The following is a 24,865-nucleotide window of genomic DNA, read 5'->3' as shown; positions in this document are numbered from 1 at the left end:
AATATTAATGGCTGCAACTCCCCGGAAAAAAGGAGGATATTTCATCTATTAAAGAAAGAACAATTGGACATTATTTGCTTGCAGGAAACACATGTGACTAGGCTCCACAGAAAAGTGCTAATCAACAAGAGACTAGGTCAAGAATTTATTTCATCAGATCGAGTCAAGAAGAAAGGAGTGGTGATATATGCAAAGGAGAGCCTGTCACCAAAATTCCTTTTAAAGATGAGCAAGGAAGAATTTTGGCAATTGAAATACAAACACAAGGGGAAAAGTTTTTGATATTGGGAATCTATGCACCAAATGAGGGGAAATCGGAATTCTACAAGAAGCTGCACGAGACAATGCTGGACTATCTGGACTATAGCAACATCATTATGATGGGTGACATGAATGGGGTGGTGTCTACAAATATGGATAAAGCGCAAAGCCAAAGTGTGACAAAAGAGGGCAGACTACCAAAAACCTTTTTTGAACTAACTGACAATATGGACTTGATTGACATTTGGAGGACAAAGAACCCCCTGGGAAGAGAGGGGACATTCTTTTCTGAAGCCCAACTGACATGGACAAGAATCAACCAAATATGGATAACTAGAGGACTGGCACCTAAAACTAGAAAAGTGGAAATCTGCCCAAAAACCTGCTCCGACCATAATGCAGTGAAGATGGAAATGAGACTAACTCCAACCGGCTCCTTCAGATGGAAGATGAATGACACCTTGCTAAGAGATCAGGAGATTATTAAGAAGGCCCAAAAGATCTTAAGAGACTATTTTGAAATAAATTTGAACACTACAGTGGAAAAAAGAGTAATCTGGGACGCAAGTAAAGCGGTTATGAGGGGGTTTCTGATACAACACAATACGATAAAGAAAAGAGTGCTGAATGAGAAAAAAGACAAGATCTTGGAGAAAATAAAGGAAGGTGAGAAAAAGCTGAGATCGAAACCAAAGTCACAGGAGATTCTGAGAGAAATCAAATTGTACCAAGCACAATATTCTAAATTGATAAATCAGGAAGTTGAGTGGAAAATCAAACTAATGAAACAAAAGACTTTTGAATCGGCAAACAAATGTGGAAAACTGCTTGCATGGCAGTTGAAAAAGAGACAAAAATTGAACACGGTCACTAATTTAGAGATTGAAGGGAGAAATATCCAGAACCCTGTGGAGAGAGATATTCCAGAGATACTTTAAACAACTTTACACCCAAGGGCCGCAGAAAGAGACTGAGATAGATCAATTTTTAAGAAGTAATGGATTACCTAAATTATCTCAAGAAAATAGGACAATACTGAATTACAAAATAACACAACAAGAAATTGAAGGTGCCATTCAGAATATGCAATTGGGCAAATCTCCAGGGCCAGATGGACTTACCTCCAAGTACTATAAGACATTGAAAGATTCCTTGACACAACCATTAATGGAGGTTTGCAATGAGATTATGGAGGGGAAGAAGGCACCGGAATCGTGGAAAGAAGCTTTCATCACATTGATACCTAAATCGGAAACTGAAAAGACACAACTTAAGAACTACCGTCCCATCTCCCTCCTAAATGTGGATTACAAAATTTTTGCAGACATTTTAGCAAATAGGTTAAAAAGAGTGTTAAATGAAGTGATTCACAAAGATCAGGCAGGCTTTCTCCCTGGCAGGCATCTGTTTGATAACACAAGGAATATAATTGACATTTTGGAGCTTTTGCAAATGAACATTAATACAAAAGCAGTATTGATCTTTATAGATGCGGAGAAGGCCTTTGATAATATCTCTTGGAAGTTTATGAAGAAAAACCTTGAAGGGATGGGAGTGGGACGGGGGTTTGAAAATGGTATAGATGCAATCTATTCAGAACAAAAAGCTAAATTGATAGTTAATAATGTGGTGACAGAAGAGTTTAGGATTGAAAAAGGAACACGACAAGGTTGCCCTGTTTCCCCATTGTTATTTATTTCGGTCCTGGAGGTGCTCTTGAACATAATCAGAGGGGACCGGTTGGTTGAAGGAATACAGGTCGGAGCTAAACAGTATAAACTTAAAGCTTTCGCAGATGACTTGGTCTTAGAATCATAGAATCATAGAATCATAGAGTTGGAAGAGACCACAAGGGCCATCGAGTCCAACCCCCTGCCAAGCAGGAAACACCATCAGAGCACTCCTGACATATGGTTGTCAAGCCTCTGCTTAAAGACCTCCAAAGTAGGAGACTCCACCACACTCCTTGGCAGCAAATTCCACTGTCGAACAGCTCTCACTGTCAGGAAGTTCTTCCTAATGTTTAGGTGGAATCTTCTTTCTTGTAGTTTGGATCCATTGCTCCGTGTCCGCTTCTCCGGAGCAGCAGAAAACAACCTTTCTCCCTCCTCTATGTGACATCCTTTTATATATTTGAACATGGCTATCATATCACCCCTTAACCTCCTCTTCTCCAGGCTAAACATGCCCAGCTCCCTTAGCCGTTCCTCATAAGGCATCGTTTCCAGGCCTTTGACCATTTTGGTTGCCCTCCTCTGGACACGTTCCAGTTTGTCAGTGTCCTTCTTGAATTGTGGTGCCCAGAACTGGACACAGTACTCCAGGTGTGGTCTGACCAGAGCAGAATACAGTGGCACTATTACTTCCCTTGATCTAGATGCTATACTCCTATTGATGCAGCCCAGAATTGCATTGGCTTTTTTAGCTGCCGCGTCACACTGTTGGCTCATGTCAAGTTTGTGGTCAACCAAGACTCCTAGATCCTTTTCACATGTACTGCTCTCAAGCCAGGTGTCACCCATCTTGTATTTGTGCCTCTCATTTTTTTTGCCCAAGTGCAATACTTTACATTTCTCCCTGTTAAAATTCATCTTGTTTATTTTTGCCCAGTTCTCTAATCTGTCAAGGTCGTTTTGAAGTGTGATCCTGTCCTCTGGGGTGTTAGCCACCCCTCCCAGTTTGGTGTCATCTGCAAATTTGATCAGGATGCCCTTGAGTCCATCATCCAAGTCGTTGATAAAGATGTTGAATAAGACCAGGCCCAAGACAGAACCCTGTGGCACCCCACTAGTCACTCTTCTCCAGGATGAAGAGGAACCATTGATGAGCACCCTTTGGGTTCGGTCAGTCAGCCAGTTACAAATCCACTGAGTGGTAGCATAGTCAAGACCGCATTTTACCAGCTTCTTTACAAGAATATCATGGGGCACCTTGTCAAATGCCTTGCTGAAATCAAGGTAGGCTACATCCACTGCGTTCCCTTCATCTTGACACTACAGGAGCCAGAATCAAGTACAAAAAGGGTGTTAGAACTGATTCAAGAATTTGGTCGGGTGGCGGGATTTAAACTAAACAAGCAGAAAACTAAGGTTTTGGAAAAAAATCTGACAACTGCAGAAATAGAGAGGTTTCAGAAAGAGACAGACTTAAATGTGGTTAAAAAGGTGAAATACCTAGGGGTAAATATGACGGCCAAAAATCTGAACTTATTTAAGGATAACTATGAAAAGTGTTGGTCAGAAATTAAAAAGGACTTAGAAAGTTGGTCAAGACTGAAGCTTTCCTTGTTCGGGCGAATTGCTGCTATAAAGATGAATGTATTGCCAAAAATGCTGTTTTTGTTTCAGACCTTACAGACTGTGGACAAGGTGGAGTGTTTCAGGAGGTGGCAGAGAGACATTTCTAAATTTGTCTGGCAGGGCAAAAAGCCCAGAATAAAATTTAAAATATTAATTGATGCTAAGGAAAGAGGGGGGTTTGCCCTGCCAGACTTAAAGTTGTATTATGAATCAGCAGCTTTCCGCTTGTTGAAAGATTGGCTACTTCTTGAGAACACTGATATCTTGGATTTGGAAGGGTTCAACAATGCTTTTGGGTGGCATGCATATTTGTGGTACGACTTTTAGATTTAGGGGAGCTAGTCTCAAACGTTTGTTGGGGGAGACCTAGGGTTTTTTTTGTGGGGGAAGTTATTTGTCCTGTCTTCAAGCTTTTTATGACGGAGGACCTCTGTAGCCACCCCCAACGACACGATCTCATGATGGAAGGGGAGGGAACAGCTGCAGTCGCCTGCGATTCCTGCGCAATGTTTGCCATCTTGCCAAAGGTTGCAGGCAGCTTTACCTGCAGCAATTGCATGTTGATTGCCCTTTTAAAAGACAAAGTCCAGCAACTGGAGGAACGTGTAGCTACGCTCCAAAGAATTAGAGAGCTGGAGCTCTTCTTGGAAGCAACAGAGCACACCGTCCCCACCAAGCAGGAGACAGGGGACTCCCCTGAGAAGGAGGCTTGTTCACCAACACAGGAGCCAGATATATGGAGAAACGTGACTCAAAGAAGTAGGAGGCCCAGGGTTCACTCTGATTGTTTAGAAATACACAATCGCTTTGAGGTCCTCTCCCCTAGCATGGAAGACGAAGAGCAGACTCCATTTGAGGATCTCTCCCTCATTACAGTCGATCAGGTATATGAAGACGAGCAGCAAAGTCAGTCCTCAGGGAATGTGCAGGTGACCTTGGAACGGACAGCTCACGGAAGAACCCCGACCAAACCCAAGAGGAGGCGTGTAGTGGTGATAGGGGATTCCCTACTGAGGGGAACAGAAGCAGTGATCTGTGGGCCTGACAAGATGTCTCGGGAAGTGTGCTGTCTCCCCGGGGCTAAGATCCAAGATGTAACTGAACGACTGCAAGGAATCATAAAACCCACTGACGAATACCCCTTCCTCTTGGTTCATGTGGGAACCAATGACACTGCAAGCAATAGCCTCCAGAAGATCAAAAGAGACTACGAGGCTCTCGGCAGGAAATTGAAGCAACTAAATGCACAAATTGTCATCTCGTCTGTCCTCCCAGTTGAACGACGTGGCCCAGGGAGAGAGGGGGAAATAGTGGAAGTGAACAGCTGGCTTCGCAAATGGTGTAAACAGGAACGGTTTGGATTCTTAGATCACGGACTGCAGTTTCTTGAAGATGGACTTCTGGCAAGTGATGGGCTGCACCTCACAACGGTTGGGAGAAATGTTTTTGCCAAAAATCTCAGAAACCTCATCAGGAGGGCTTTAAACTGACTAATGTGGGGGAGGGAGACAGTGCTCCTGAAGGTAGGAGTCTATCAATTAATGAAGATGATCATCCAAATGTCATAGACCAAATGGAGCAAACAGCACGCGGACCTAGTGGTGGGAGGAAAAAATCCTTAAATAAGAGACACGGGGGAATGATTAATGGACTTCAATGTCTCTACACTAATGCGCAAAGCATGGGAAATAAACAAGATGAGCTTGAGCTCTTGGTACAGCAAACTAAATATGACATAATAGGCATCACTGAAACCTGGTGGTATAAGTCCCACGATTGGAATGTAATAATGGGGGGATACAATCTATTTCAGAGAAACAGACCAGACAAGAAAGGAGGAGGAGTGGCGTTATATGTCAGGGATGTGTATACCTGTGAAGAGATCCAAGATTTAGAACCTCAAAGCCAAAGTGAGAGCATTTGGGTCAAAATTAAGGGAGAGAAGAATAACAGAGACCTCATTGTGGGAGTTTACTATAGATCCCCAAGCCAAACGGAGGACATAGATGATGCCTTCCTGGAACAGATGGCCAAGCATGCAAAAGGAAGGGAGATAGTAGTAATGGGGGACTTCAATTACCCGGATATTTGTTGGACGTCAAACTCAGCCAAGAGCATAAGGTCAAACAGATTCCTCACTGGCCTTGCAAACAACTTCATTGTCCAGAAAGTGGGAGAAGCAACAAGAGGAACAGCCATTTTAGATCTGGTCCTAACCAATGTTGATGACCTGGTTAGTGGGGTAGATGTGGAAAGATCATTAGGCGCGAGTGATCATGCTCTTCTGAAGTTTACTATACAGCGGAAAGGAGCAGCCAAGCATACTAGGACTCAATTTCTTGACTTTAAGAAAGCCGACTTCATAAAACTTAGGGAAGTGCTGGGTGAGATCCCATGGACAGCAATACTAAAAGGAAAGGGAGTTCATGATGGCTGGGAGTTTGTTAAGAGGGAGATAGTAAAAGCAAAATGACAGGCAATACCAATGAGACGGAAACGTGGAAGGTGCCTAAAGAAGCCAGGGTGGCTATCTAAAGAACTTTTAACTGAATTAAGATTAAAAAAGGATGTGTACAAAAAATGGAAAAGGGGGGAAACCACCAAAGAGGAATTCAAACAAATAGCCAGCACGTGTAGACACAAAGTCAGAAAAGCTAAAGCACAGAATGAACTCAGGCTTGCTAGAGAGGTTAAAAGCAACAAAAAAGGCTTTTATGGGTATGTTCGTAGCAAAAGGAAGAACAAAGAAACAGTGGGGTCACTCAGAGGAGAAGATGGTGAAATGCAAACAGGGGACACAGAAAGGGCTGAACTCCTCAATGCCTTCTTTGCCTCAGTCTTCTCCGATAAAGAAAACAATGCCCGACCTGAAGAATTTGGAGCAAATGATTCAGCAAAGGAAACACAGCCCAGAATAACTAAGGAGATAGTACAAGAATATTTGGCTAGTTTAGATGTATTCAAGTCTCCAGGGCCAGATGAACTGCATCCAAGAGTATTAAAAGAACTGGCAGATGTGATCTCAGAACCACTGGCAGTCATCTTTGAGAATTCCTGGAGAACAGGCGAAGTCCCGGCAGACTGGAGGAGGGCAAATGTTGTCCCTATTTTCAAAAAGGGGAAAAGAGAGGACCCAAATAATTACCGCCCAGTCAGTCTGACATCAAGACCAGGGAAGATTCTGGAGCAGATCATTAAGCAAACAGTCTGTGAGCACCTAGAAAGGAATGCTGTGATCACCAATAGTCAGCATGGATTTCTGAAAAATAAGTCATGTCAGACTAACCTGATCTCGTTTTTTGACAGAATTACAAGCCTGGTAGATGAAGGGAATGCAGTGGATGTAGCCTACCTTGATTTCAGCAAGGCATTTGACAAGGTGCCCCATGATATTCTTGTAAAGAAGCTGGTAAAATGCGGTCTTGACTATGCTACCACTCAGTGGATTTGTAACTGGCTGACTGCCCGAACCCAAAGGGTGCTCATCAATGGTTCCTCTTCATCCTGGAGAAGAGTGACTAGTGGGGTGCCACAAGGTTCTGTCTTGGGCCCGGTCTTATTCAACATCTTTATCAACGACTTGGATGATGGACTCAAGGGCATCCTGATCAAATTTGCAGATGACACCGAACTGGGAGGGGTGGCTAACACCCCAGAGGACAGGATCACATTTCAAAACGACCTTGACAGATTAGAGAACTGGGCCAAAACAAACAAGATGAATTTTAACAGGGAGAAATGTAAAGTATTGCACTTGGGCAAAAAAAATGAGAGGCACAAATACAAGATGGGTGACACCTGGCTTGAGAGCAGTACATGTGAAAAGGATCTAGGAGTCTTGGTTGACCACAAACTTGACATGAGCCAACAGTGTGACGCGGCAGCTAAAAAAGCCAATGCAATTCTGGGCTGCATCAATAGGAGTATAGCATCTAGATCAAGGGAAGTAATAGTGCCACTGTATTCTGCTCTGGTCAGACCACACCTGGAGTACTGTGTCCAGTTCTGGGCACCACAATTCAAGAAGGACACTGACAAACTGGAACGTGTCCAGAGGAGGGCAACCAAAATGGTCAAAGGCCTGGAAACGATGCCTTATGAGGAACGGCTAAGGGAGCTGGGCATGTTTAGCCTGGAGAAGAGGAGGTTAAGGGGTGATATGATAGCCATGTTCAAATATATAAAAGGATGTCACATAGAGGAGGGAGAAAGTTTGTTTTCTGCTGCTCCAGAGAAGCGGACATGGAGCAATGGATCCAAACTACAAGAAAGAAGATTCCACCTAAACATTCGGAAGAACTTCCTGACAGTAAGAGCTGTTCGACAGTGGAATTTGCTGCCAAGGAGTGTGCTGGAGTCTCCTACTTTGGAGGTCTTTAAGCAGAGGCTTGACAACCATATGGCAGGAGTGCTCTGATGGTGTTTCCTGCTTGGCAGGGGGTTGGACTCGATGGCCCTTGTGGTCTCTTCCAACTCTATGATTCTATGATTCTATGATTCTATGATTCTATGACAAGGTAAAAGCTCACAGTGCTTTCAAGAACCATATTGTCAGGAAGGCAGTGTTTAATGATTGGATAAAATATAAAGATTTATTAGAAAATAAGACTCCAAGGTGGCTGTCACCAATGGAAGCTAAAGCTCAGAAAAGACTCAATATGGAGGCCAGATGGCCGAAATATTGGGAAATACTAGAAAAAGATGGAGACACTTGGAGACTGCAGAGTTTTGAGAAATTAAAAGATAAAGTGTGAGATTGGCTACATTATGCTCAGATCAGGGAGGCTTTCAATTTGGATAAAAAAACAGGCTTCCAGGTGGAAAAATCGAAATTAGAAACAGAACTGTTAGAACCTAAAACTAAGGTACTTTCAAGAATGTATAACTTGCTGTTAAAATGGAACACACAGGACGAAACGGTGAAATCAGTTATGATAAAATGGGCGCAGGATATTGGCTACAACATTATGTTTGCTGACTGGGAACGATTGTGGACCACCGGTGTTAAATTTACGGCATGTAATGCCTTGAAAGAAAATATTATGAAAATGATATATAGGTGGTACATGACCCCAGTCAAGCTTGCAAAAATATACCATTTACCAGATAATAAGTGTTGGCAATGTAAAGAAACAGAAGGAACATTCTTTCACCTTTGGTGGACGTGCCCAAGGGTCAAGGCCTTCTGGGAAATGATCTATAATGAACTAAAAAAGGTATTTAAATATACCTTCCTTAAGAAACCAGAGGCTTTTCTTTTGGGCATTGTCAGCCAAATGGTACCAAAAAGGGACAGAACCTTTTTTATGTATGCGCCAACTGCAGCAAGAATACTCGTCGCAAAGCATTGGAAGACACAAGATTTGCCCACGCTGGAAGAATGGCAGACGCAACTGATAGACTATATGGAATTGGCAGAAATGACTGGCAGAATCCGGGACCTGGGAGAAGAGACAGTGGAAGAGGACTGGAAAAAGTTCAAGGACTATTTGCAAAAGCATTGTAAACTGTATGAATGTTAAGATGATGCAGGATAGGAAATAATCTGGCATGAAAGTTGCATGAAAACAAGCGAATTATAAGAACAAAATTGAAGCTTTGATTAATATTATGCCAAATTTAAATATTTAAATATCTGATAATAAAGTTTAAATGGAGACATAATATTTGAAAATTACAGAATAAGATTTGAAAGAAGGTGAAGAATTGCTGAAGATGACTCTATAAATGGGAACGCAGGAAAGGGAGAAAAGTTGCTATAGTCCAGATATGTTGCTTTTATCGATCTAAAGTCAGCTTTAGAGCCCAAGACATGCATTGTGGCAAAAATTGGAAAAGACAAATATAGACCTCCGTCTATTATTTCTCATCAAAACATTATATACTGACACATCAATACAAGTAAAGGTGGATCTGGCTGGCCATCTCACCACTAGAATTAAGACCATTACTGGAGTCAAACAGGGATGCATTTTGTTTTGTTTTGTTTTGTTTTGTTTTGTTTTTAAATGATATTTATTGAAAGTTTAAAATTACAGAGAATAAAAAAGAGAGGAGAAGAAGAAGAAAAAGAAGGGGGGAAAGAATATATATATATATATATATATATATATATTTGCTTTCGTAGATTTTCACGGGTACAGGAATGCAGGTTTTGGTGTCTTCGGGTGTCTTCCCGTGTAAGAGTCGGGGTGTCTGTGCGACGTTTCGACGAGGTCTCACTCGTCATCTTCAGGCTGGTGCTTTCGGCTTCTTGTTACTGGAACAGAGCAGAATCTGGTGTTTGAGTTCCTATAAATACTGTTGAGGGGTGTGGTGTATAGCCTCCAACGTTCTGGGCAGAGAGGAAGTTCTTAGATTAGTGTGCCTTTTCTTCTTTTGTTCCTTAATTACTTGAGGGATATCTTGAGTGATTTCATGAGTGATATTCTGAATACCACTGGGTGGGTCATTAAGTGTAGATTAGTTGCTAAAGCTTTCGTGTCTTGACCTCTTGAGCTTGTGAAGAGTTTTTCTGAGAAGATGGCTGTGCTGCATTTAGTTGTGCTCTGGCTTGGCTTCGTGTATAGGGGCGAGCTGTGGTTTTGTGCCTAGTGCCAGCCAGATCTGTGTAGGGATTGCAGGGGGGTGCAGCATCCGGAGGTGCCACTATAGTTTGGCTACTGGATGGAGTCTGTAATATGTCTGTGGAGAGGGTCTGGGTTTGGGTCTGGTGTGGTTGATTGGTGACGGCGTTCTGTGTGCCTCTGGTTCTGGTGTCGGTTTTTGTGGGGAGGGCTAATTTCCAGATGTCTGGCAGGCGGGACGTGTCGTCACGCTTGTTCATGTTGTGAGGGTGTTTCTCTATCTCGATGGCTTCCATGATTATTCTCTTGTGGTGATGTTCCATGTTAAAGAGCAATTTGGAATCTGCAAAATTAATTTCGTGTCCTGTTTCTTTCATGTGTTGGAAAAGAGAGGAAGTTTTTTCTTCTTTTTTGACGGCATTCTTGTGTTCTGCGATGCGTGCATTTATTCGTCTGTTTGTTTGTCCAATGTACGTGGCTGGGCAGACTTTGCAGCAGAAAACAACCTTTCTCCCTCCTCTATGTGACATCCTTTTATATATATGAACATGGCTAACTTCAACCGGCTCCCACGTAACCATCCAGCCACAGCTTCCAGACATCTGGTCAGTGTGTCTGGGGCCAAGTTAGGATGGCCATCCATCAACAGATAGAGTTGGGTGTCATCAGCATACTGATGGCAACCCAGCCCAAAACTCCGGACAAGCTGGGCGAGGGGGCGCATAAAGATGTTAAAAAGCATCGGGGAGAGAATCGCACCCTGAGGCACTCCACACACCAAGGAGTGACGCGATGACAATTCCCCCCCAAGCGCCACCCTCTGTCCCCGATCAGAGAGAAACGAGCGCAGCCATTGAAGGACTGTGCCCTGGATCCCCACGTCGGCAAGGCGGTGGTCCAGAAGTTCGTGATCGACCATGTCAAAGGCTGCTGACAGATCTAGAAGAATCAGCAGCCCCGACCCGCCTCGATCCAGCTGCCTGCGGAGATCATCTGTTAGGGCGACCAGAGCCGTCTCGGTCCCATGACCAGCACGGAAGCCGGACTGGAATGGATCCAAAGCAGATGTTTCATCCAGAAACCTACCAAGCTGTTCAGCAACCGCTCTCTCAATCACCTTACCCAGGAATGGAAGATTCGAGACTGGGCGGTAATTGGATAGATCTAAGGGATCTAATGATGTTTTCTTTAAGAGCAGACGCACCACCGCCTCCTTCAGTTCCCCTGGGAATATCCCGGTGCCAAGGGACAAATTGATGATATCCCCCAGGGGGGCCCGCACCTCGTCTGGACACGCTCTAATCAGCCATGACGGGCACGGGTCAAGAGGACAGGTGGTGGGCTTTCCAGCTTGGAGGAATCTGTCCACATCGGCTGGAGATATCCGGTCAAAGTGGTCCAATACTGGACCCGAGGACAGTCTAGGGGCCTCCAGTTCCTTTATTGTATCCAAATTGGCAGGGAGGTCATGGCGGAGCAACAGGACCTTCTCCGCAAAAAAAGCTTGCAAATGCCTCACAGCTGTGTGTCAGATTGTTATTTAAATTTGGTTGTCCTTCAAGGGACGTTAAAGACCGAATTATACTAAATAATTGCGCCGGGCGAGAGCTAGCGGATGCAATGGAGGCCGAGAAGTAAGACTTCTTAGCGGCCTTCACTGCCATCTCATAGGTTTTCATAAAAACCCTATAAGATGTTCTTGAGGCTCCGTCACGGGCACCCCACCATACTCGCTCTAGCCGTCTGAGGTCCCGCTTCATTTTCCGAAGGTCCTCGGTAAACCAGGGAGCCCGGTTTCTGCGGGGTCGCAGAGGGCGCTTAGGTGCGATTTCATCAATGGCTGCCAGGAGCTGGGTATTCCAGCCCTCAACAAGCTCAGTCAATGAGTCGCCAGGGGGAGCAAGGTCCCGCAAGGCTTGACGGAATCTATCAGGGTCCATCAGCCTCTGCGGGCGAGCCCAAATCGGCTCCCCACCTAAGCAGGGTGGGGGTGGAAAGTCAATCCTGGCTTTCAGAGCGTAGTGATCAGACCATGGCACCTTCATCGAAGGAGACATGATCACATCTATACCGGCGCCAAAGATCAAATCCAGCGTGTGGCCTGCTTGATGTGTGGGGCCCGAAACAAACTGGGAGAGCCCTAGTGTCGCCATGGAAGACACCAGGTCCAGAGCCTGTGAGGAGGGAGTGGCATCAGCATGGATGTTGAAGTCCCCCAATACCAATAGGTTAGGGAACTCCAAGGCCCAGCCGGCCACCGCCTCCAGCAGGCCTGACAGGGTGGCTGCTGGTGCGCTAGGTGGCCGGTACACCAGCCAGACAGCCAAGCTCTCCTCGGAGCCCCACACTAGGCCAACACATTCAATGCCGGGGATCGATGGCGATGGTAGAGCCCTGAAAGAACAATCTTCCCGGATTAATACTGCCACCCCTCCCCCCCGGCCCACAGTCCGTGACTGGTGGAGGACGGAGAAACCCGGGGGCGCCATCTCTTGTAAGGTAACAGTTACCCCTTCACGCACCCAGGTCTCCGTCACACAAGCCAGGTCGACCCCCTGCGAGGTAAAGAAATCTCGCAGGGTAGCGGTTTTGTTGCCTATAGACCTGGCATTGCACAACACCAGTGAAGGAGGTGAGTAATCCTTGCTCACCCTACCCTCGTCCCTCGGGATGGGGCGCAGATTGGAAGGGGTACAAGCATATCCGTATCTCGATCCCCTTCGCCTATAACATCTGCCGCCACCGCCATACCTCCCTCGCCCCTCCACGGTAGCAATCCCAAGCCTCATACTAACCTCCATTTATAAAATAGAAAACAAAACATTTATAAAATAGAAAACAAAACAACCAAAAACAATTATGCCCAAACAAAAACAATCCCCACCCCACTCAATGTCCGACCCCAAAACAAAACAAAACGGAACAAAACAAAAAAACATAGATAAAAACCACCATTCACGGTGGTACAACAAAGTAAACAATAAAAACACCTTTAAAACACCTTAAAATATATATAAACATGTTTAACATATGCTGCAGCAGCACCAGTGTCCTTAAAGCTATTACGGGGGTGAGCCTGGGCCCCGCCCCCTAGGCCGGATGGAATTAGCCTGAGGAGGGAGAGGCCTTCTCCAACACTCACGATGCAGCAGCAGCGATGTCCCAGACCCCAATGAGGCCTCTTAAAGCTGTGGCGAAGGTGAGCCTGGGCCCCGCCCCCTAGGCCGGATGGAATTAGCCTGAGGAGGGAGAGGCCTTCTCCAATACTCACGATGCAGCAGCAGCGATGTCCCAGACCCCAATGAGGCCTCTTAAAGCTGTGGCGAAGGTGAGCCTGGGCCCCGCCCCCTAGGCCAGATGGAATTAGCCTGAGGAGGGAGAGGCCTTCTCCAATACTCACGATGCAGCAGCAGCGATGTCCCAGGCCTCAATGAGGCTCTTAAAGCTGTGGCGAAGGTGAGCCTGGGCCCCGCCCCCTAGGCCAGATGGAATTAGCCTGAGGAGGGAGAGGCCTTCTCCAATACTCACGATGCAGCAGCAGCGATGTCCCAGACCCCAATGAGGCCTCTTAAAGCTGTGGCGAAGGTGAGCCTGGGCCCCGCCCCCTAGGCCAGATGGAATTAGCCTGAGGAGGGAAAGGCCTTCTCCAATACTCACGATGCAGCAGCAGCGATGTCCCAGGCCTCAATGAGGCTCTTAAAGCTGTGGCGAAGGTGAGCCTGGGCCCCGCCCCCTCGGCCAGATGGAATTAGCCTGAGGAGGGAGAGGCCTTCTCCAACACTCACGATGCAGCAGCAACAATCAGTTCTAAAACCCTTTTGGTACTAGATTCTGGCTCCTGTAACGTCAATACTAAGTCATCTGCAAATGCTCTCAATTTGTACTGTTTGGCTCCGACTTGTATACCTTTAACCAACTGGTCCCTTCTGATCATATTCAGCAGGACCTCCAGGACTGATATAAAAAGCAATGGGGAGATTGGGCAACCTTGTTGTGTACCTTTTTCTATCTTAAATTCTTCCATCATCACATTATTTACAATTAGTTTAGCCTTTTGTTCTGAATAAATTGCACTTATACCATTTTCAAAACCTTGGCCTACCCCCATCCCCTGTAAGTTCTTCTTCATAAAACTCCAAGAGATATTATCAAAAGCTTTCTCCGTGTCCACAAATATCAAAACTGCTTTAGTATTTATATTCACTTCTAGTTTTTCCAAAATATTAATTATATTCCTCAAATTGTCAGACAAGTGTCTTCCCGGGAGAAAGCCCGCTTGGTCTATATGAATTTCTTCTGCTAACACCTTTTTTAATCTTTTAGCCAAAATATCTGCAAAAATTTTGTAATCCACATTAAGCAGCGATATAGGGCGGTAGTTCTTAAGCTGTGTCTCTTCAGTCTCTGTTTTCGGTATAAGTGTAATGTACGCTTCTTTCCACGACTCTGGTGCCCTTTTCCCTTCCAATATTTCATTACAGACTTCATTTAAAGGTTGTACTAACCACTCTTTCAAAGATCTATAGCACGGGTGTCAAACACAAGGCCCGCGGGCCAAATCCAGCCCGCCAGACCTCGTCATGTGGCCCTTGGCATCAAGGGCGAGGAAGCGAGCTTCTCATCCTTTTTACTGGTCCCAACCCAGATTTTAGGGTCCGCACTCCGGCGGAGGCTCTCTGTCTTTCTAAAAAGTGACCCACGCAAACAGCCTTCCCTGCCTGCTTGCAGACAGGGCTCCAACCGAAGCGCCCCGTCGGCGCTGCCTACCGGCCGGTCCCACAACTTTCGCCTGCCTCGCGGGCCGGGCAAAGAGGCTTTCTGCTCGCTCGGTCCAGTCCGGGGCTCGCTGCGGAGGAGGCGGTCCCGCGAAGCCAAGCTCGGAGCCGGCTGCCTCCGCCCCTCGGAGCCTCCCAGGCGCGGCTGCTCGAGGGGGCAGGTCGCGCACGGCGCAACTTTTGGAGTGCGAGGGAGCCGCGGAGGCTGGCAGTGAGGGCAGGGAGCGAGAGCCACGCTTGGGACGCCGCTCACTCGGGCCGCAAGAAGAGGCCACTGTGGCGCTGCAGCTGGCGAGGAGATGGCTGGGGGCGCGGGCGGCGGGGCCAGGGGCTGGCTGGGGGTCGCCCTGGTGGATAAGTAGTGAGGCCGGCAGGCGGGGAAGGGAACGGCGGAGGCGAGTGGAGAGCGGGGACCCAGCACAGGTCTTGCCGCAGGCGGCGCGCCCCGGCTGGGCTGGGAGAGGCGAAGCTGCTGCCGGTTCAGCTGCGCAGAGTGGGGTGGAGGGAGCCGGGCGGGTGGGCGGTGCGCCACACCTCAAAGCAGGGGCGCCTCCCACCCCGAAGAGGACCGTGCCAGCATCTGGGTGGCTGGAGCAAAGTGGGAGCCTGCCAGCAACTTGGCTGCGGGAGCCTGGCTACGAAACACCGCCCCCCTCCCCACGCCAACACATCAGCTTTCTCCAGGCCGGAGGACTTGGCAGATAGCCCCCTCCCCGGGAGCAACTGCAGCAGCTCGGGGCCCCAGCAGGACATCCTGGTCACCCGTGCTCGCAGTGCCGCTGGGGCTCCCTTGCAAGGAAGAAACTGCTGCTGCCCAAACTGCAGCTCCGTATCCTCCGACTCCTGAGTGCGGCGGCAGGGCGGGGGAGGCAACATTTGCTTCTGCTCTGCTCTGTTGGGACAGGCTCCTGTCTCCTCCCCGTTGGAGCTCCAGTCTGCCTGGAAGCCCATCTCGTCATCTTTTTAAAAAATCATTATTATTTCTTCTTCTATTCTTATTTAAAATCGTACTGGAATAGGTATATTAAATAGTGTATAGGTTCAAGACAACACACACCAGTGCCTAAGGAAAAATAACTTTGATAAAGTCCTACAGATACAACTGGCCCTTTGAGGGTGACCAAACTGCTGATGTGGCCCCCGATGAATTTGAGTTTGACACCCCTGATCTATAGTATCTAGAAGTCAGCCCATCCGGTCCTGGAGATTTGCCTAGTTGCATATTTTGAATGGCACCTTCTACTTCCTGTTCAGATATTTTATAATTCAACATTAATTTACTTTCTTGAGAGATTTTTTTGTAGCCCATTTATCTTCAGAAATCGATCTATGTCCATTTCTTTCTGTGGCCCTTGTGTATATAATTGTTTAAAGTACCTAGAATCATAGAATCATAGAGTTGGAAGAGACCACAAGGGCCATCGAGTCCAACCCCCTGCCAAGCAGGAAACACCATCAGAGCACTCCTGACATATGGCTGTCAAGCCTCTGCTTAAAGACCTCCAAAGTAGGAGACTCCACCACATTCCTTGGCAGCAAAATCCACTGTCAAACAGCTCTTACTGTCAGGAAGTGCTTCCTAATGTTTAGGTGGAATCTTCTTTCTTGTAGTTTGGATCCATTGCTCCGTGTCCGCTTCTCTGGAGCAGCAGAAAACAACCTTTCTCCCTCCTCTATGTGACATCCTTTTATATACTTGAATTTCAATTGCCACAAATCTTCCTTGATCATCTTTAAAAATGAATTTTGGTGATAGTCTCTCCTTTGCATAAATCACTGCTCCTCTTTTTTTAACTTTGTCAGATGTCCTGTCCCAATCTCTTGTTAATCAATACTTTCCTATGTAGCCTTATCACGTGTATTTCCTGTAAGCAAATCAAGTCCAATTGTTCCTTTTTTAACAAATGAAAAACACTTTTCCTCTTCTGAGGACAATTGAGTCCATTACAATTCCAACTTAATAGTTGCAGAGCCATGATGTTATTACTTTGCTTTACCTCCTACTGCACCAAGTGTTTGTTCTTGTTCTGTCGGTGGTGCCACTTTCTCTGAACCATGCAATCCAAAATATAAATTTGCTATATCTAATATTCCTCTTTCCAGTGCTTTTGGCTCTTCTCCAGATTCCACTTCTTTCTGTCAGTCTTCTCCGTGGTCTTTCAAGAATCTATCTTTGTCGTCAACTGATCTTATTTTTATCTTTCTTCCTTTGTATTTAAAGGACAGGCCTTGGGGAAATTCTCACCTAAAGATGATTCTGTTGCTTCTCAGCAGGGCAACCAAGTCTCCGTAGTTAGATATTAAATCCAAGAGATGTTTTGGAATGTCCTTAAATATACTCATGTATTTCCAAAGTCTTTCGGAAGTGCAGATTCAAGATTTTGTCTCTCTCCTCTTTTGTTCGAAGGGTAATGAAACAGTCTCTCACCTTGTTCTTCTTTCCTCCTCTTCCAAGCCTGAATGCGCTCACTATCTTAAATTCTTCCTTCCCCAAATCCTGTTGCCAGAAATCTGCAAATTCCTGCGTCAGAAAGTCAGTCAAGTTATCTTTCTCAAGTTCTGGTACAGCCCTGATTCTCAAATTTCTTTGTTTCTCCTTCAATTCAACCATAGACAACGTCAACCCGTGGTCCTCGAGTTGCCTATATATCGGCGGTATCTTCTCTTGAGTAGCGGTTGCTATGTCCTTTGTTTCTTCAGCTGTCTTTCGGGTCAAAGCAGATTCCTGTAACAATTTCTCAATAGTCTCTGTATTAGTGTTCACCTTCTGTCCCAAATTATTAATACTTGTAGTATTTTGGTCAATTTTAACTGATGCTTCAGCTACTTGTTTATTTGTTTCAGCTACTTGTTTACTTAAATTTTCCAAAGATTCATTAATTTTTCCTAGAGCCAGAGCTAAAACATCTTCAGACGACATTCCTTTTGGTTTAACTTGTGGGGGTGCAGCCCCTGATAATCCAGATGGTCCAGAAGGACCAGATGTTGAAGCTCTTCGCTGCGACCCAGTATCTGTACGAAAAGATCTGCCAGACCTAGTAATTTTTTCCTGAATCAACTCTAACTTTCCTCTTCCATCTGCCATAACACTCTCATAGAAGTCCAAGGTCAGTCCCACGGCTAGGGTTTGTTTTGAGATGGAAAATTCCTCTAGCCCAGTTGTTATTGTAGCAACATGAAACCTCCTCTAGGGGGACACAGTAACAGTCAAAACTTGCAACTTTAAGAAAAAATAGTCCTTATAAATCCCCCAATTCACAAGAAAACAACAGTTTCAATTGCACTTAATCAGTTACTTTAAAACCAGGAGAAGTCCAGAAACACTGTATCTCTCTTGCAGTTAGCTGTCAAAAGTACGCTGTTTACCGATAGTGCTTTTCACAGAGCGGCATTCCTTGTCTCAAGGCAGTCCGATCCCAGGTTCTAAGCAGTGGATTTTAGCCTCCTTTCCCTCTTTTTTTTGCAGGTAAATACAGTTCAAACCTTTCCCCCCTCCTCTCCTGCAAACCGGAGGGGAGATCGCTTTTCTGATGTTAGGATTTATGTCCTTTTTCAAGCGTCTTTCAAAGTTTCCGTTTACAGTCTCTTTGCTTTGATCTGTTTACAAGAAACGGAAGGCAGACTTCCTGTTTATGCCTCCCCGTTTCGGTGCCAAATTAATTATTTTTCTCCCTTTAAATCCAATTTTATCCTACTCACGGGTAGTTGCTTTTGAAGTTGAATTGTCCCAGGAAAAAGGCAGCGCTCTCCGATAACGGCTGTGCGGCTTCACTCCGCGGAAGAAGCAGTTGACTCTCAGCACCGCGCCGCTCACCCCATTTCACTCTGGAGCCCCAAAAAGGGTTCCTTTGCAGATTGGGGGGCGCAAAAGGTGCCCGCCGAGTCCCACGTTCACAGGCTTCACCTGCCTGCGATTTTTGAGGGGTCCCCGCTTCGCCGCAGTGGTACAGACCCGATCCCACGGAGCTGGTCCCTCGGAAAATCAGAGGGAATCTGCCATTACCGATGGCGCCAACCCGGAAGTCTCTAGGTATTTTATTTTAATCCATGTAGATATCAGTTTTACCTCCTGTGGACAACTGCAAAGCTCTGGTTAGGGCAATAATTTCACCCTTTTGTCCTGATAGGGAAAAGCTCAACCTCTACAGTCCCCACAAAATGAACACTGCATATCCAGCATATCTCTCTCTCTCTCTCTCTCTCTCTCTCTCTCTCTCTCTCTCTCTCTCTCTCTCCCCTTCTAGCTCATAGGTTCATCTTTCAAGTCTAGCCTGCTAGAGTAAACCTTGTCCGTAACCTGTTAACCTTGCTCCTCCATATTTGCATCTAGAAGAGGGTGGCCAAATTAAGAATATTTACAACTTGTAACTTTATTCTAGGGATTTTATTAATAAGCCAGTAGCCACTCTCATCCATCAAAGTTGATGCAAAATTTGGCACATTGATTTGTCCAAAAGTCAATTTATCTGCTTGTTGCTGCTTAGGCAAAGATTTGACACTCTTTTGCCACTAAATCCAATTGTCTGGAAAGGTATGCTGCAGGCCTCCTCCAACTTCCCAGCAAAGTACCATCCCCGTTGTGGTGGTACTTATGAACATACAGTTGAAATGGTTTGTCTAGGTTGGTGAGCCCTAGAGCTGGTGCAGACATCAGTTTAATTTTTAGCTGATTAAATGCAGCTCTTTGATCTGGTCCCCATTCAAAAGGATCATAAAGAGGAGCAGATATAGTCCCATGGTCTGTGATCCACATCCTGCAAAATAATAATAATAATCATAGAATCATAGAATCATAAAGTTGGAAGAGACCACAAGGGCCATCGAGTCCAGCCCCCTGCCAAGCAGGAAACACCATCAGAGCACTCCTGACATATGGTAATAATCAGTCTGGTAGTTTTCTTGCGTTCTGTTCTCAGCTCCCTCTGGTGGAGGAAAAGTTAAAACCAAGGTATTTACGGTAATCTTAGTCTGGCAAGGGACGCGGGTGGCGCTGTGGGCTAAAGCCTCAACGCCTAGGGCTTGCCGATCGAAAGGTTGGCGGTTCGAATCCCTGCGGCGGGGTGCGCTCCCGCTGCTCGGTCCCAGCGCCTGCCCACCTAGCAGTTCGAAAGCACCCCCGGGGGCAAGTAGATAAATAGGTACCGCTTACCAGCGGGAAGGTAAACGGCGTTCCGTGTGCGGCTCTGGCTCGCCAGAGCAGCGTTGTCACGCTGGCCACGTGACCCGGAAGTGTCCCCGGACAGCGCTGGCCCCCGGCCAATAGATGTGAGATGGGCGCACAAACCCCAGAGTCTGTCAAGACTGGCCCGCTCGGGCAGGGGTACCTTTACCTTTACCTTTACCTAGTCTGGCAAATCTTTGTTTTTCCTTAGCAACAGATATCCTGCTCATACAAATTTTGCTTAGAATTGCTTAGAAACAGATATCCTGCAATTCCAAAATTGTATTCACAGCAAAGCCAGGAGAGTTGCCTTCTGCTCAGACTCCAGGTAGGGCACTGTTTTCTACTTCTGTTATGTTACTAGAATCCAATTCAGTCAGCACTGCCTATAGAATTAAAATGCCTCTCTGCTGTTGGGAAAATTCAGGAGTAAAAGTAATTTGAACCCCCCCCCCACTTCACTTGAATAAGGAATAAGGAAGGGTTTGACAAATTGATTACCTATAGCTCCTATAATAGGAATTTCATATGCATCTATATTTGTCATGCTTGCTAAGCCGATCATGCCCCCTTCATTTACTTCATTTATCTGGGTTAAATGACCCACTGCCCCCTTCTCCTCATCTTTCCTCTACCTCCTCCCCTTGAAGTTTCCGTCCTTCCTCCCCCTCTTTGCCAGCCTCCCCTGGTTCCTCCTCAACCTCCTTACACATTTTTCTTCCCACCTTTCCTTCTAAAACAAAACCTTCAAATAAACTTCCACACTCATTGTCCAATATTCATCATCCCCACAAAACCTGTATTCTTCTTTAATACCTGGTGCACTCCGTGCAGGGGGGGGGGGAATCACAACAACATCATCTTTAGCTGCCTCTTCAAACAGTAACCTCAACCCAAGGCAGCATTTGGGCAGAGATTATATCCAGAAACTTTAGCAATTAATATTTATTTCCTTTCCCTCTTCTTCTTCTTCACTCACTCAGTCACTTTTAGCAGAGTCTTCAGAATTGGGTAGGTTCATTACTTGTTTCCAAGCAGACAATAGGACTGGGTGGGCACTGTTCAACTACCCTTTCCTCATCCAGAGGAACCTTCGGGGGGCAGCTGGATCCACGACTCCTGCTCCTGCCCCGAGCTCTGCTCCTGCCCTGGCTCCCACTCCTGCCCCAGCCCCACTCCTGGCGGGGTGTGTGTGTGTGTGTGCGCCCCATTGGTTCAGGGTTATATAATTGTTCTTCTTGCATCCTGATTTCATCGTAAGGAGGGGGTCTGGTTCCCAGTACAGCCATTTGCTGAACAATTTGTGTTTGTTTGCATTTAAACAGTTCGTGGGCTTCCACAAAAGCATTGTCGGGGTTTCTCGTCAGCTAAGTAGGACCTAAGTGCTTGCATCTTTGTAACATTAAAGGAGCCTTGAGGTGCCCATTGAGACCCTGCCTCTAGGTGATGGGTAAAAGTGGTGACCCATGAAAAGTGGTGGTTATGGAAGTGGCAAAGGAAATATTTTTAACATATCAAATATATTAAGCTTAGGAAAGGTGGGATGGAAATATTTCAGAATTCTAGACCTCAAAATAATATACTGAAAGGACAGCTGTTGAGTTCTGTAAATGTTCCAAATTTCAAAACAACCTGATAAAAGATGCCAGATGTATAGCAACTTGAGAAAGTGCGGAAAACTGACATATTTAATTTGTACTCCATTCTGCCTCCTCTCCCCTACCCCATCTAATATAATTCTTTCACATGTCATTGAACATTATGAATGTACTTTATTCCGGCTTTTCATTGAAGGCTATCTTTCATTAGTTTAGTGATGTTCTGAAAGGTCATTAAAAAAGTTGCAGACATTTTTAGATTCCCCATTAAACTGAACATGGAACAAAACTTTGATTTATGGCTCTGAACTCAAACTAAAGATTAAAGTGCAGTGGGCACAGAGCAACTCAAACAGTGAAATTTAAAAATTTAGGAACAGATGCAAGTTGAATATGTGGGCCTGTGTACACCTTTAATGTTCAATTACTTGTCCTTCATAGTAGTGAATAGAAACCATTTCTATAGGAGGATGTAAGAGAGCACACAATTGGGATTGGAGATAAACCCATTCTTGCTAGCTCCGGCCATTAAGATTCAGATTTGTTCCTATCTTCATAATATTAACTTGGGTTTTGTTTCTTGGTCACACAAAAATGTGATAGAGGCTGCATACACACTATACATTTAAAAGCACATCCCATTGCAAAGAACCATGGGAACTGTAATTTGCAAATATACCGGGAATTGAAGCTCTGTTCCCAGGAGAGGTGAGATGTGCTTTAAATGTATGGTATGTATAATGTATGTATAATGCTGGGAAGGAATATTGTGAACTGTTTTTTAATTATGTATTGAAATGGAGAATTCTTGTGAAGGGAGTGGCTTGTCCATTGCTACAGGGTAAAACTATAGCTGAGCTGGTGTTTTAAGTCATTTGCCTTGTCAACAAAGTATATGTTTGCCAGGTCTCTGCTGTTCATGATTTTTTTTTCTCCTGAGATCCAGACAAGAAAAGAGGATATTTGGCATGCTTAGGAAGGATCTTTCCCTGTACAGTATTTCTTTGAGACAATGTTTTTAAAATATTGTTTATTAATTGTTGAAAATAACAGTAATTCCAGGTTACTATATTTGTTTAATTTCTCACACCCCTTTCCTTGACAAGTCATTCAAGATAAGAGCTCACAGAGCACCTTAAAATCACACACCTGACTGGCAGCTTTAATTGCTGTGAGTTGTCTTGTATATAACGAAATATATTACAAAATTTTGGATACCAGGAGAATGCATATTCTGCTACAGAGTGGCTTCATTTTATCAACAAGATTATACATAAATGGAAAAAAGTATTCTAAGCATTGTTGTTTCTCACATAACAAATATAAAAGCCACAATTTATAAACAGAAAATGGGATGGAATAACTTGATTTGGTTAAACATCATAGTTTAATGGTATGTATATTGTCCTAAGAAAGATTCAGCTTTGTTTTTGCCCAGATTTAGCACCATGTAGCAGGCTCATTAGTAACATATTTGCTGAGAATGTAATGTGCTTCTGCTATATTAAGCTCCAATTAATCCTTTTTGTGAATTTCAGTGCAGACAGCAGCAAAATCACACAATTTAATTTCAAGCTGTGTACCAGGGAGCCCTGTTCTTTAATGAGAAAAAGAATAATGGGCAGATTTATTGGAAAGCCATTAATGCAGAGGCTTTCACAATATCTGACCTGGGCTTGACAATGGGCTTCTTCAGACTGAGCAAAAGGCTAGTCAACTCTAATGCAATATGAATGCTAATGTAAGGGTTGCAACATATTGTAAAAGGAAGAGTGAAGAGTTGCATCCACAACAGCTTTTGACATTTGTGCAATTGCATTCCACATAGCTGTCTAAATTGCCATAGATCTGCAAATAGGGGAAATAATCTCATTTTATCAGCATAGTTTGAGTTCGGCTTCGGCTGGGGAGGGCGGGATATAAATAAAATTTATTATTATTATTATTCTGGAAAAAGCAATATCTGAACCCAAAAGGAATGTTTGCAAATTGTTACTGTCCATATAAATGGACAGGGAAGGCCCTTGAACTTTGTAATGAATTGGTCCATATTATATGGAGATGATTTATGCTTCAAATTTATCTGATATATCAAATATATCAGCTTAACTATGGTGGCTTCTGCAAAAGAAAAAAAGAAAAAAGAAAAAAAGAAAAATGACATACTTTTTAGACATGCATCATTGTACGGCATAAAAATGAAAAAAAATATCATTGAAATTGTAGTATGTTGGGCATTTTGTGGTTTAGGGGCCCATAGTTTTTTTTATCTTAATACAATTTGCAGTGTTCCCCGTGGAAAAGAAGAAATGTATAAAACCAGTTAGGTCTGTGGGAAAGACATGCATTTTAAAAAGTGTACTGAAATCTGTGTGCCATGAGAAGAGAGAAAAATCTGAAACCTTCCACCACTCTCATGCTGATTTTATTTTCTCTTTTATAAACATATTTGAAGTGAGGCAGCCCCATGCAAAAGCAAAACATTTAAACCCCACTTGCTCTCAATTAATCTAATGAAGGGTTTTGACAAGTATACCTCCACTTAGTCAGCTATTTCTTGTTTTATCAGATATTTTCACATTTCATTTGGGGCATAGGAAGAGATGAGACTGAGGGTTATTAAATAGTGTTTTGTATCCGAGGTGAAATAGGGCAGCTTTGGTAATCTACATCCCTTCAGCAGGGGTAAGTGCTCTAAAATGACCTGTGTCCAAATATTTAGTTATGGCTTTGATATGTAGCCTGGTAGACCTAGAGACGTAAGATGGTGGTTTATTAGGAAAAAAAATAAGCTATGAGTATTTAATGAAATATGTTGAATGACACAGCAGCTGAGAGATACTTTGCTGCTTTGAAGCTCAAACACGTACACAATTGTTGACTGGAGGTTCTTCCAAGAGCTGGTAGTCAATAACCAGACAGGTATGTTCAATGCCTGAGGGTGCTGGAAACTCTAAAGTACCTAAGGAACTTGTAGCAGAGCTGTACCACAAAGTACCACATGTTTTGTGCCATTTGTGACCTTGCAATAAATACACGCCAGATGAACACAATCAGGGTGGTGTTGATGACATATTGAATGTTTCTTAGCCTGGCAGAAAGAACAGAGAAACAAAGCTTTTACAAAAAAGAAAAAGAATGTTAAAAATCATTATCTTTTAGGAAAGAACAACAATTAGACTGTATGGATGCACATAGATATAAA

The 24,865-nt window shown here is 44.6% G+C and overlaps 1 protein-coding gene across 9 annotated transcripts in view; it reads right to left on the bottom strand.

The window, feature by feature from the left end:
* Positions 1-24,069: 24,069 nt before the first annotated feature.
* FAR2 (fatty acyl-CoA reductase 2) overlaps positions 24,070-24,865 on the bottom strand; it is a 142,229-nt gene continuing 141,433 nt past the window's right edge. For 7 of the 9 annotated variants that reach the window (XM_082223164.1, XM_082223161.1, XM_082223166.1 and 4 more), the window contains one exon: positions 24,070-24,751. In XM_082223164.1, coding sequence (XP_082079290.1) covers positions 24,589-24,751 — 163 coding nt within the window. In that variant the 3' untranslated portion in view covers positions 24,070-24,588. The remainder of the gene's footprint in view (positions 24,752-24,865) is intronic. The other 2 variants (XR_014219947.1, XR_014219948.1) reach the window with 1 other exon arrangement.

The sequence above is a fragment of the Podarcis vaucheri genome, assembly GCF_965113315.1.
Source record: "Podarcis vaucheri genome assembly, chromosome: 5".
Lineage (NCBI taxonomy): Eukaryota > Metazoa > Chordata > Lepidosauria > Squamata > Lacertidae > Podarcis > Podarcis vaucheri.
The sequence above is the reverse complement of the archived record's forward strand: the minus strand, read 5'-3'. Positions and strand labels throughout refer to the sequence as shown.